This window comes from Marmota flaviventris, chromosome 8 (assembly GCF_047511675.1).
Source record: "Marmota flaviventris isolate mMarFla1 chromosome 8, mMarFla1.hap1, whole genome shotgun sequence".
In the NCBI taxonomy this organism is placed as follows: domain Eukaryota; kingdom Metazoa; phylum Chordata; class Mammalia; order Rodentia; family Sciuridae; genus Marmota; species Marmota flaviventris.
The window spans coordinates 3,527,498-3,541,231 of NC_092505.1; the positions used below are offsets into that span (position 1 = coordinate 3,527,498).

Sequence of the window (13,734 nt, forward strand, 5' to 3'; positions counted from 1 at the left end):
TTTGTTCTAGAAGAACTGGTCACTGCAGTTAAGTGGGAACAAGAAGTGACGGGCGGAGACTGGGAAGGGAGGCAGACGGCTGGCCGCTTCTTGGAGCTGATCTTATTTCGTTGCTGGACCAACCAAGGAAATCAGCCAACACTTGGAAATGATAATGGATGTAGGAAAGAAATAAAAAATATCAGAAGATCCAATAGAAAGTGGCCCACCCTGTCATCCAGTGACTCTGGAGGCTGCAGCAGGAGGACTGCAAGTTCAAGGCCAGCCTGGAAAACGTGGCAAAACCCTGTCTCAAAAACAAAAAATTAATTAAAGGGACTTGGATGTAGCTCAGAGGTTGGGCATCCCTGGGTTCAATCCCCAGTGCCCCCCACAAAAAAAAACCCCTAAAATTGGTAGAAATAATAACTCAGTTAAAAGCCTGACTAAAAACAAGAAATCAATCTGCTCATACAACAAGTAGTTACAGAAAGTGGTGTAGGAAAGCATCCGCTGTATCTTTACAAAGTGCTGTTGTGAATTGTTAATGAAATAGGAATACCCACTTAGAAAATGGCAAAATTTCCTAACTGGAGATAAAATGCAAATAGAGATGGACATACACTTCTAAAAAAAAAATGTTGAGTCTCAGAAATATGTGCAGTCGTGCAGACTTAAATAAAAGATTGTTTTTCACCTTGGAGTTTGGTAAAGAATGAGAGAATAGTAATGTCCAGTGGAGTAAATATTATGGACATCATCAAAAGGTATATTTTAAAAATGTGTCTTAAATGTATTTACTTCTTGACAGTTATAGTTTCCTTAAGGGAATAATTGCACTGTGTACAAAGATATATGTGTAAGGATATTTATCGCAGCTGATTTATAATTATAAAATATTAGAAACAGCCAATTCATTCTTTTTTTAAGATTTTTTTTTTTAGTTATAGATGGACACAATATCTTTATTTATTTATTTATTTTCATGTGGTGCTGAGGATCGAACCCAGTGCCTCACACATGTGAGGCGAGCGGTCTACCACTGAGCCCCAGCCTCAGCCCCTCCATTCTTAATAGTTATTAAGGAGCTGGCCAAGTAAATTTTTCACAAGGCCAAATAGCATCACAATAGACACTTGTGAAAATGCTGTTTCTCTGTAGTGATTGACATGGAAAGATGTCTGTGTAAGCGAAAGAAAATGTTCCAGAGGAGGAAGGAGGTATTTGGTGTCTTCAGATAATTGTTCAGCTTTCAACAAGGTAAAGTCCAGCCACAGGTGGCTTATGTATTAAGTTAATTAAAAATTAAAGTTAAGCCTGGCTCCTTGGTTTGCATTGACCATGGCATCACCACCAAAGTGAGCTGTCCTGGGCACTCTGGAAGGCAGGTGGCCAAGCATTAAGAGTAGCCGAGTACAAAGGATGAGGCTGCCGGTGACCTTTCCTGTTCTGATTACAGGTCTCCGCAGTTTCTTAACTATTGACAACTTTGTGTTCTTTTCTATTATTGAAAAAAAATTACCATACCTTGAGAAGGCCGCCGGGCGTTGCTTTCTGAAGGCCTCATGCTATTTTCCCTGTCTCAGTGAGCTGAACGCGAAGTCCAAGGAGTTACACCTGCAGATTGCAGAGGACGGGTGGTCCTCAGAAGGTGGGTGAGCAGGTGAACCGGGCCCCGCTGTCTGGGGAGGTCACCCAGGGCCTGGCCCTCTCCCCTGAGCCACTGGACTTTCCAAGGGCACATTGGGTTCCAACTCAGTTTCAACTATTGGCAAGTCACAGTTTTGGAAAATGTTCATCTGTTTCCTTCCTTCCTTCCTTCCTTCCTTCCTTCCTTCCTTCCTTCCTTCCTTCCTTCCAATTCAGAATCTTTTATTCAACAATTCTTGGCTTAGAGAAGCAGTTCTGAACCCTCCTAGCCTCAACAAACTTACTTTTTAATTTTTTTATTGGGTAAGGTATATAGAATATGAAATTTATTTACCATCTCCGCCTCATTGCCTTCTCTGTGTGTGTGTGTGGTTCTGGGGATTGACCCAAAGGGTGCTCTCCCACCGAGCTACACTGCAGCCCTTTTTATGTCTTATTTTGAGATAAGCTGCCCAGGCTGGCCTTGAGCGTGTGACCCTCCTGCCTCAGCCTCCTAGTCCTGGGGCATCATGGCCCTTTACCCCAACATTCTTTGGGATCTATTTCCTAAGAATAAGGATGTTCTCTTTATGTCCTCTGTGCAGTCGGCAGCTTCTCGATTCACACTGATCTGATCTCTCATCCTCTGTCCCTGTGCCAGAGTTGTCCGTGGGCTTCTGGCCAGTCATCTCCACACCTGTTGCGGGGGTTGCCTCTGACCTATCCCAGAGCCGCCTCCTGGCTGGAACACCCCTGCCGCCTGTCTTTGGTGACCCTGACACTTGACAGGATTTTGAAATGGGGCCCTTCCCAGCTAACGGGATCAGCTCATGGCCTGACAGACGTCAGCAGTGCTCTTCCTTGTCCTTCCCTAGGTCTGCTGGCCAGGACCACTATCCCTCTGGACCTGTTCAAGAAGCAGCCTTCTGGGCTGCAGAGTTTCGCGCTGATCGGAGGGCCCACCCTCAGCAGCTCGGCGCTGGGCTCGGTCACTGCAGAGGTATGGTGACCTTCTTGTCCACAACCACATTTGGGCCTGACCTCCTGTTCTAGGGGCTTCCTGTTGCTGCCAGAGGCTCCCTCTGCCTCCAGTGCCCCACGAGGCTCATGCAAAAGACATGGTTTCACAGCATGCGTGTCTAGATTGGGTTGGACCCGGCCCACGGTGCTGGGGTTGTGTTGTCCAATATGTGAGATAACATATAGGGACAGCCTCTTGGGGACTAACCCTAAGGGCCTTTTAAAAAGCTTTGGTTCTCCGGCTTTTAATTCCACTGTTGTTTTGTGCAGGGTTAGCAGTGTTTGAGCTCAGCTGTCATGGTTCTCTGCTGGCTCTGGGGAAATCCAGGTCAACTGAAAAGATTAAGTGACATTAAGTAAAAAGAGTCTAGTGGGTATTTCAGAGGAAGCAGTGTTCCTTTGCTAGTTAATCGGCCCCATGCTAACAGTTGGCCTGCGGTGTCCACGGGTTCCTCATCTGCAGATTCCACCGATTGGGGATTGAAACCCCTGGGGAACCACATCTACTGAGCACGCAGAGGCCTTTTTTCTTGTCATGTTCCCTGAACAACAGGTCTAGTAACTACTCACACTGCATTTCCACTGAAGGAGGGCTACAGGTCATCAAGGGATCACTCAAAGCACCTGAGAGTATAAGTAGGTTATACGCAGTACTGCACCATTTCATATAAGACTGAGTGGCTGAGGATTTTGGCATTCTGGGGGGTCCTGGAACCAAACCCCATGGGTGCTGTGGGATAGGTGTGCTACAAAACAAATAACCAGCCTTCTCTGCAGTTTTCTTACATAGAACCCGGTGAACTGAAATCCTGGCAAACCCCTCCCCCTGTTGCTGCTGCAAAGATAGAAAAGGACCGCACAGTGATGCCCTGTGGGACCGTGGTCACTACTGTCACTGCCGTGAAGACCAAGCCTCGCTACGATGTGGGGAGGGCGTCCCCACTGAGCTCTGGTGAGACACTGCAGTATAGTCCCTTGCTGGCCTTTCGAAGGCAGAGGGCTCTGGGCTGCTGCCCTGGGCCTAGTAGGGTGACCTTGAGCCAGGAGGAGGGCAGCTGGTAAGACTTGAGCTTGCTTTTGCATTGGACACTTACCTTTCTGTTCTATCAAAGAAATGCCTCGTAGGTGACACAAGGTTCAACCCTGTGGTCTGCTCCAAAGCTCAAATCCACTGGGAATTATAAATAGTTGCCCTCCGGGGCCACCCCACCCAGGTTAATCGAGGACCACATCACATTCACACAGGGAGAGCACGCCATCTAGAAAGTTCAAAGCAGGTGTCGTCATAGAATTTCTTAAGTTAAACGTCTTCCTGAGAAGGCTTGGCGTGCCTTTCCTATTCAGATCTGGCTCGATTCTGGACCCGTCCCCACGGCCACTACCTTGGAGACTCCTGCACAAGTGTGACGGATCATTACTTGTTTATCCGTGTCTCGACCCGAGTAAACAAAACCCATGATAATGCTTTGTCACCCAGAACAGACCACTTGCTCCACTGGAGGATGTGCAGCACAAAGGGAAACTCTCGCTTCGTTAAAACATTTCTGAGATTTTACCGAAGTCTGAGCTCCCAGCACCAGTTTGTCCTGGGTTTGGCTGAGGTCACTGCCAGGGCGCCCTTTCCCTCCATTCTGCACTTGGCCTGCCCTGGGTAACAGGCTCTCCCCCCGCAGAGTCTCCGGTGAAGACGCCCGTTAAGGTGAAGGTCATCGAGAAGGACATCTCCATCCAGGCCATCTCGTGCCATGGCGCGCCCGTCAGCAAGACGTTCTCTTCTTCAGACACAGGTGAGCAGGCGACGCTCCTCCCCCTGGCTCTCGAGCTGCTCTCAGAGGCCTCTCGTCTGCCTAGAAGTCAAGGTTCCTTTTCTGAGTTGTTTTTTTTTTTTCCTAATGATAAGTAGATACTGAGAATGGGGAAATCACAGGAAGATTACCAGAGTCACACCAAGTCCCTGCTAGGGTTGAGGGAACACTTTAACAGAATCAATACAAAAACCAAAGGAGGCCTTTCTGAACATAATTTGTCCTGCTCTTCAGTACATTGGTGACGTTGATGCTATTGGAGAAGCAGAAATGTGGGGACAGCAGCACCCAGGGCTGGAGCGTGTCCCGCGGTCTGCTGAAGCCTGCTGGCTAGGAGGGGCTCCCAGCCCTCTGTGCACATCTCAGGTTTTGATGGTGGTTCTTGGGGAACGGGTGTCTTGAAAAGGTGTGTGTCTCTAGATCACAGCACCATCTAAATTTAGGACTGGACTTTCTCCTTGGTCCTCCTGTGACCTCCCATCAGAGAAAAGGCAGGTGGGCGCTTCTCTCGCTCACCCTCCTTTCTCTTTCTGGCCTACTGAGATCAGAGGTGGCCCGCCAGGAGCAGAAGGTCTCGCGTAACCACCCCGGCCTGGGACAGTTCTGTGTCCCCCAGTTTGCAACTGCCCTTCCCTTGCAGGCCCCCATGCCTCTATGGCTCCTGCCCTTCTGGGCCACCTGCAGTGTCCAGGACATAGCCCAAGCCCCTGTTTTGGCCACCACTTCTGATGCCCTTCCTCAGGGCCCCGCCCCAGTGTGCTCCAGTACTCATGCTATGGGGCCCTTTGTCTGGTTTAAAAGACCTGGGCAGATGTCCTCAGACTACCCCTGGCAGTGGGGCCACCCCAGGTCACTGTCCACTGTGCAACCAGGGACAACTGTGGCTTTCTGGGCTGCACCTGCATGATGACCAGCTCCAAGGACTGCTCCCTCCAGCGCACAGGGCAGAGCTGTCCTGGGGCAGCTGTCCTGCCTCCCTTTTCTTGGTGGCTTTTCCTGGGTGACAAGGAGGTCTCTGCAGATCCTTTCTCTTGACCCTTCTCTGTGAGCCAGAGGCTAAGGACAAAACTGTTCCTCTACCCACAACACTGTGGCACCAAGTGTGTGGCAAAGCCGGGCGGTTCCCCTTCTCTGCAGACACCAGCTGTGTGCCCTACAGTTGACTCAGTTCTGACGCTGGCCTCAGGAGTTAGCTCAGACCCACAGGTTAAAGGCTCAGCCCCAAGACTATCGCCTCCCTGTATCTATGCCAGCCACAAGCAACAGAGCCCCAGGGACCCACACGCTGACCCTACCTATCGGGTCCCCCAGCCCGTGACCCTCCATTACCAGTTTGGAGTCACGACTCACAGCACGCAGGGAGATACGTCCCTAGATTTACCAGGCTGTGCTAAGGGGTGCAGATGTACAGCCAGGGAGCAGGTACCCAGGACAGGGCAAGAAGGGTCCCGTGCTGGGGCTTCTGTCTGTGGAGCCCGGGATGTGCTCCTTCCTGGCATTTAGTGGTGCTAGACCAGAAGCCCTCTGAGCCTGTCGTTTAGGGGTTTGTGGGGGCTCCACTCCACTGGCTTGGTGGAGTGCATGACCGGTCATTGATGTTGAACCAACTGGGGACCCCAGGTCCCTGCCTCTCCCCTGACGTAAGGGGAGCCTCGTTAGCATAAACTGGATGCAGTTAAAAGAGGTTCATTATGAATAACCAAAGGCCCACTCCTTCCTGAGACACCCCAAGCTCTGGGCTGGGGACCGTGGTATCACAGGGCCTGGGCCAGCAGTCCCCACCCAGTCCCTTTGGAAACTAACCTCTCTGGCCCTCAGGCCATGGCTGAGGCTGCCGTAGGAAAAGCTCCCCTTAACATCTCTGCCATTCTTAACTTTTCCTCAGCGGAATAGTGTAGGTTATAACCTTGTGCCTTGCGTCAGAGACCGTCCCGGTCATCTCTCACCCAGCTATCCGTCATTTTCCCCGTTTGTCAAATGGAGGTTCGGAAAAAAGAAAAAACAGAGTTGGCCTCCTGGGGTCTGGGAGTGAGCAGATGAGGTCCGTGTACACGGCTCTTCCGAGAGCTCCTGTGGGAGGAGAGCACCGTGAAGCTGGTGGCCGTGCTGGCTATGTGGCCCTTCCCGGCTCTGGTTACGTCCTCTGTGCTCCGCTCTCTTGGAGGGAGAAGCAGCAGCCCTGCCTTTCAAGGTTCAGTCTCCCCGGAGGGTAGAGGTGCTTGGTCTGCCTGCTGCTTTCCTCGCTTTTCAACCCTACTACTGAAGGTCATCCAAAGCCGCGTGGAGGGGCTGTTTTAGAGAGATGGCTTGCAAAGCCTCCAGAGTTTACGCCCTGGGCCTGTATCAGAGATGTTTGCCAGTCATTTCCGTCACCCCTCGAAGTTCCCCGAAGCATTTGGTTTTGCTCACGAGCTCAGCGCTACCTTCCCTGCTGCAGAACTGCTGGTGTTGAATGGCTCCGATCCGGTGGCTGAGGTTGCCATCCGGCAGCTCAGTGAGTCTTCAAAGCTGAAACTCAAGTCACCACGAAAGAAGAGCACTATCATCATTTCAGGGATCTCCAAGGTATGGTCGGGGCCACGGGGGTGTGGGGGGATGTGTGTCCATCAGGGACCTCGGCTTCCGCCCTTGAAGGGTCAGTCCAGGCACAAGACAGTGTTGGGAAGTCCCCTTGGCAGGTGTGAGATTTCCCTCTCCCAGCAGGGAGCTGCTAGGCGGTGAGGTCGCACAGCTTGTGCTGTTTATTTCTGCCCGGCCATGCTTGAGTGTTGAGAGGCTGGTGACACATCCTTACTGGGAAGGAAGGCTGATGGATTACTCCCCTTGGTGCAGACCCCACCCTCGTCACCGCCCGGTTTCCGGAGAACTTGAACTTCTTCCACATGACACATTTCCAAAGCATTTTAATTTTCACAACAGATATTGATTTATTTTGTTATCTGAGAGAAATTAAGACTTTTGTAAAAAAAAAATACCCCAATCCCTACTCTTTCCCAAATCCTGCCCTGGGGTGTCCGTGGGGAGCAAGAGGGGACAGGACTGTCTAGTGGCAGCTGCGTGGCCCAAGCTGCAGGGGGGCAGCTCCCCAGAGCTCAGGGCCTCAGGAGACCCTGACTCTGCTTTGAGATTTCCAGGGAACTGCTGGTGGGATGGTTGGAGAGTCTGATTTGCAGGAGGAGGAGGAAGTTTGAACAGGGCCCAGGGAGCGGGGTTGGACTCCTGAGGTAAAGGAGGGTGGGCTGGAGGGCAGAAGGCTAGTCACCACGTTTCCATTGTACCCAGAGTGTGAGTGACCTGGCCTCAGTCCCCAGGACACTGGCTCACAGGTGGCCCTGAGCATCACCCAGGCAGGTACCATTTCTTTTGGGTTCCTGGGTGCATTTCCAGTACTAGCCAACAGGTGGCCCCCTCCAGAGCACCAGGCCCAATGGTGGTTCTTTTCAGACCTGGGTAAATGAATGAACAAAACAAAGGCAAGACCCGAGATCATCTGGCCTATGCTTTCTCTACAGCTTTATTTTAGAATCACAAACTTACAAATCTTAAAATTTAATATCTGCAATCCACTGTGGTTATAATTTTATTGATTTCCAAAGTGTCCCATTTGAGTCAGTAGGCACTTCTGCAAGCTAGTCCTTATGTTAGTAAAGTACACATGCCAGTTGTCACTGAGCAGCTCACCTGGGTAAGTGCCACCCAGGTGAGGACAGCATGGCAGCCTCCACGGACCCTGCAGCCCTCCCTGCCCAGTCATTTTCTCACTGAGCCACTGCTCGACCCCCACCCTAGAGGAGTTTAGAGACTGCGTTTATTTTACATATAAATGCTATTCTTATAAGGATACAAAGTGCCCTCCAATGAAGTCCTGCTTGTGGGTAACATGAAAACACAGTAGGAACAAAGATTGAAAGACTAAATCTGAAACACCAAGCCCACTTCCTTTGTCCCCTTATATACAATCTCACCTCCAGGCTCCGGGTGCTGGGCCTGTCTGCGGGGAGGGACCCACTGCGTCCTGACTGCCCTAGGCTGTGAGTGCTAGGCCGCCCCTGGTTGCAGGCAGCCCTGCGCCTGGGTTGTGGAGGGGACCAGCCCTGGCCTGACTCTTAGCAGCTCCGAGGCACAAGTGCCCTTTTAGGGGCCAGCCTGGCTGCTCCCATTATAAGATCCCAGAGAGAACATTAGCGTTCGTGCCAGGCCCCCAACCTTCCACTATCCCCTGACATCTTGCCCTGCCCCGGCTGTGCATTCACCCTCGGCCTGATGGTGCATTTTCCCCACAGACCTCACTCTCTCAGGACCACGAGGCTGCCCTGATGCAGGACTATGCATCCTCCATGGACAGCACCCGCCAGGACGCCCCATCTGGCCCATGTCCCCCAGAGGCGGCCATGGCCTCTGCCCCACCAGTGGAAGATGAGCCAGCCCAGGTCCCAACTGCCCTAAAGCCCCAGGAGAAGGAACTGGACTCCTGGGACTTGGAGAAGGAGCCCCTGGCGGCAGCGTGGGGTGGCCCAGCCCCGCTGGAGCTCGATGGTGACGAGCTGTCTGAGAGCTCCCTGAGCATCTCGGAGCCTGGCACTGCCAAGAAGCCTAAAGGTACCTGCTCCCGAGCCCTGGGCCCCTGCTTGGTGGCTTCAGTCTCGCACTGGTGTCCACCCTACTTGGGTTCTTGCCATCAGCCTCCCTTCCTCTGTCCTCTGAGCTCCATCTCAGCCCTTCCCTCCCCTGTGCTAAATGCCCGTGCCCACTGAGAGCCTGTGGGGCAGGGTGGGGACCTTTGGGTGAGTGGCTGGGCCAGCTCTGCATTTGGGGGCAGTTTATGTTCATGCCTAGAGCTCCCCTTCCCCTGTCTGGGATGGATCCACCTGGGAGCAGGGTTGTCCCTGCTTTTAAAGTCTCCAGGAGCCAAGTCCAAGGTGGGGCCAGAGACAGCAAAGCCTGAGGAGACCAGGTCTCTGGCCGTGGGATTGGCGCTCACCTCATCTGCCCCCAGACCCCCTCAAACTAAAAGGAAACCCAGCCTCAGCCTCATGCCTGAACCCGACAGGGGCTACAGGAGGAAAAAAGCAATGTGACACCCTTTCTTAGAATAGCCATTGCTTTCTCTCAGCACTAAACTCTCGCTGTGGAGCCACACCTGCTTCTCAGGTGTGTATAGTTTGGCCTGGGCCATGGCATCCCAGTCACCTGTGGGAGCACTTGTGGGGCTCAGAGACCTCAAATGCACCCAGCCTCGGTGTCCTCCGTAGCGGGGACCGGGCCCACTGCACGTGGCCCTCTCCTGAGCTCCTCCATTCAGGTGCAGGCTGAGCCTCTGGAGAAGCCGGGATAGGTGGGGCTGAGGACAGAGTGCGGGTGCTGGGGCTCCAGCAGGCTTCTCAGTACTCCCAAGAACGCACACCGTGCACCCTGGAATTCTTGGTCATTCTAGGGGTCAGGAAACCTGGGGCTCTTCTGCTGCACCCTGTCCCACCCTTTATTCCCACTGCCATAGGCACCTGGTTCTCCTACTGGGGACTTTTGCCCTAGAGAACATGGGCAATGTCTGGAGGCAGTTTGGGGATCACAGTAGGGACGGGGTTCTATTGGCATCTTGTGGGTAGAGGTGACAGGTGCTACTGAACACAGGGCAGTCCTCACTGAGCCCCCCAGGGGCGTCCCACTGTGCTGAGGGTGAGAGCCTTCGAGGGCCTCCCCCTACTTTGACGGTCCACTGCCTCTTGCTCTCTTGGAACCCAGTTCGCCCTCCCTATATTCCCAGATGGCTGATGTGGCTCTTGCTGTGCATCCAGAGGCCAGTCCTCCTCCGCCCCTTGCTCCCTGCCTCTGGTTTCCCGCAGCCTCCCGCGTCTCCACCCTCACTGTGCCCTGCCTTCCCGCCTCCCCTTCCCTGGCCAGGTGGATGATGCCTTCTGGGAATCTAGGTGTCAGGCAGGTCGGATGGGGGCTTGGGCTGCCTCCCACCCATGCTTCGTCTGCCCCAGGCTCTGGGCATTTGGTTGGGGACCTGTCGGGGACACTTCAGCTAAGTAGCACATTTCACTCTGGAGGCACTGATGCATTGACCCCAGGTTTGTTTTTATTTTAAAGGAGGCATTTGGATGAATTGAAAAACAATACGTTTTTTCCCATTCCAGTGTTTTCCAAGAGATTTGCGTTAGCATCTCTGGGATGTTATTAGACTATGTTGTGGTTGCCAAATCGTTCTCATTTTACACTGGAAAAAAATTCTGAAACATGCAGGGGAATGATTCTGTGGAGTTTGTGCTCCTTTTAAACTCACTTTTCGTGGTTTACAGACCACCTGTATCCGCTGTGTAGCTGGAGTCTGTGGGAGACTCCTGGGGATGCTGTATTTGGAATTCTTCTGGAATGGAGCTGGTTGGGAATATTTGCATACTGCAGTGGTGCTTCCAAAACAGGACACTGGCTCCCGGGACTTAGATTATTTATAATCTAAGAGAGTATAGACGGAGCTTCCGGACAGTGTGAATGGGTGGAGACCACCAACCCGTGGAACCAGTCACAGGGATGTCTTTCGGGAGATCTTGGGGGGCGTGGGGGTGGAAACCTTGCCCGCTGTCCGCTCAGCGACTTACCGCGGTCCTCTTCCTCGCGTTCTGATTTCGCTCTTGCGTGCTTTTCTTTTCACCTCTCCGCTCTCTGCCTCCGTGCCCTTCCCCCTCACTTAAGAGGATCGCTCTGCCGACCAGAGTTAAGTGTCTGCACAGTAAGTCCTTTTTGTCTTCTATCTTTTTAATTACATGTTGCCTTGCTCCGAGAAAAGCGCTGGGCCAGGGGAGGACCGCTGCGTCCTCTCCCGCCCGTCCTGCTTCCCCGACTTGCGCTCTGCCTGCAGGGATGCAGCGCCCAGTGAGCTGAGTGGACAGGGAGGGAGCCCAGGCTTCCCCTCCCGGGCGCTGGCTTCTGCCGCCGGCCTGTCCACCCGCCTGTCCGCCTGCCTGTCCAGCGTGCGTTTGAGAGCTGTTCCCAGCCGCAGACCACAGTTATGCAGGTTGCTTTTTTGGCCACTTTTTCCTACCTGTAGGACTTTAAGATGATTCCTCCATTAGCTACTTATATCTGTTAGACTCCAAAGAGACAAATAGAAATAAATTTTGGAAATATGTGAAACATTAGAGCTATAACTTAGAATAATCATTTTTGCTTCCTGTATGTGTATTTGTTTATTCTTGAGCCTCCTTGTGATCTTTTCTCCCGAGAACCAGGGAAATACATTTTTTTTCCCTGTCTCCTGTTTAAAAATCTCAATTATTTGCTTCAACTTTCAGATAACCTCCAAGTTGTACCTTTTTTGTTGTCATCTACATTTTGTTTTACTAATTGTTTTAATTGCACAAAGGCATGGCATGGTGTGTGATTTGGAGCATGCTCGGTGTGTGTGATCAAGCCAGGGCAGTTAGTGTTTCCGTCTCCTTGAGCAGCTTTGAGGATGTTGGATGAGCACACGGCTGTACATATTTAGGGGATTTGTCGGGATGTGTCGTATGTCTGGTCAAATCCGGGTGGTGGATGTCCCTACCTCCTCATCGTGGCTAGTGTCGGGAGCCTTCAAGCTCCCAAACGTGATGGTTCTTGTGGAGGACAGCCAGACGTGTCCCTCTGCACCTGCCACAGCCTCTCCTGCTCCCTCCTGCTCTCCACCCTCTGGAAATCACCATCTGCTTCCCAGATTGCACCCCCAGTCCCTTGGAGGCTGGGGTGAGGGCTCAGCCTTGCTCCCACGGCCTGGGGTACAGGTGAGGTAGCCTGGAATGTAGCAGTCAGGTGTCCTGAAGTCACAGTGGCCACAGCTACCCCTGCCCTGGAGTGAGGGTGGACTGGGGGTGCGGTGGGAACTTCCCTATCCAGAAAGGGTAGCAGATTGTGGGGCTCAGAGTAAGTGGGGCCTACCAAACCATGAGCTGTAGTATCAGTTTCCCAGAGAAACAAACCAATGGGTTCTCTAGTTTAAGGAACTGCCTCACACAATGGTGGGTCCTGCAAATCTGAAATATGCAGGGCAGGTGGCAGGCTGGTGGTGGGACTCCAGTGTTGAGACAAAATTTCTTCTCTAGATCACCCTCCTGTGTTCCCACTTAAATTCTTCAGCTGATTGGCTCAGGCCCACCCACATTACCCAGGATAACTTCCTCAATGTCAGGAGTGTTAGCTTCATGTATAAAATAGCTCCTGAGTAACACCTAGACTTGTGTTTGGTTGAATCACTGGGCACTGTGGCCAAATTGACACAGAACACTGGCCATCGTGGTCATTAGTCGAGAAGCAACAGGCAGACTCCAGGTAGCGTTACTTCCCAGCAGCCAGGCAAGGGCACTCATCCCTCTGGGCCACCCTCACATTCACCAATGGAGTGGCCGAGTCCCTGTCACCCAGCAAGCCTGTGGCCATAGTTCTTCCAATGTTCTTTGCCCCAAGGGTGATTGTGCATAGTAGCAGGTTTAAACAGACTTTGGTCATTGTTCAGAACGAGGACCGAATGCCCTCTCTCCATGCTGGGTGCCCTTCATGGCTGACAGCCGAGCCTCTGGTCCACCATGCCTGGCATCACCCCACGCCCAGCGTCCCTCTCTGTTGGTGCAGTTGTTCCGGAATCCTGCCCAGGCCCATGACTGGGTGGAGGGCCTGGGGGAGCTTCCGTCCGCCAGGCAGCTGTCCGGTCTCCTCCCCAGGAATCCGAACGTGGCCTTGCTCCAGCTGCCACTCCTTGGCGCGGGCGCTCATCATCCATCCCTGACGTAGCAGCACAGGCCAGGCTCAGGGATGCAGGTTTTGTAGGCAGAGGACCCTGGGCCCTGAGCCAGCGAGCAGCTTCAGCCTGTCCTCCACGCCCACGCTGTGAACGAGGGTCACCCTCCCTCCCGATGGGCCGTAGGTAGCCATCGTGGCATTGCAAGTCTTGGCGCGTCCCCTTGAGGACTGTCTTCTCCGCCAGAAGTCCGTATTGTCTTCACAGAATCCGAGGGGTCAGGTTAGGGGAGCACGTGTGAGTCCCACAGTCCTCTGCAGAGAGCGTGCCACGAGGGCACATGTGACGCTGGACAGGGACATAACAGAAGGCAGAGCTGCTGCACAGGCCCCACCAGAGGCCCCTCCACACGGTGTGCAGTGCCCACCACTAACACCCATCAGTAGAAACTCCAGCCAGCAGCACACGTAAGACAAGGACCCTGTGATCCAGTCTCACGTGCAGGTTGGTCCTGCCACTGCATTCAGCGTCCAAGGCATGGTGGACCAGAGGCTCGGCTGTCAGCCATGAAGGGCACCCAGCATGGAG

The 13,734-nt window shown here is 52.9% G+C and overlaps 1 protein-coding gene across 2 annotated transcripts in view; it reads left to right on the plus strand.

Moving 5' to 3' along the window:
* C2cd2 (C2 calcium dependent domain containing 2) overlaps positions 1–13,734 on the plus strand; it is a 51,389-nt gene that overhangs the window by 30,155 nt on the left and 7,500 nt on the right. For both annotated transcript variants that reach the window (XM_027929304.3, XM_071615013.1), the window contains 6 exons: positions 1,566–1,630; positions 2,484–2,608; positions 3,406–3,580; positions 4,302–4,415; positions 6,871–6,998; positions 8,717–9,032. In XM_027929304.3, coding sequence (XP_027785105.2) covers positions 1,566–1,630; positions 2,484–2,608; positions 3,406–3,580; positions 4,302–4,415; positions 6,871–6,998; positions 8,717–9,032 — 923 coding nt within the window. The remainder of the gene's footprint in view (positions 1–1,565; positions 1,631–2,483; positions 2,609–3,405; positions 3,581–4,301; positions 4,416–6,870; positions 6,999–8,716; positions 9,033–13,734) is intronic.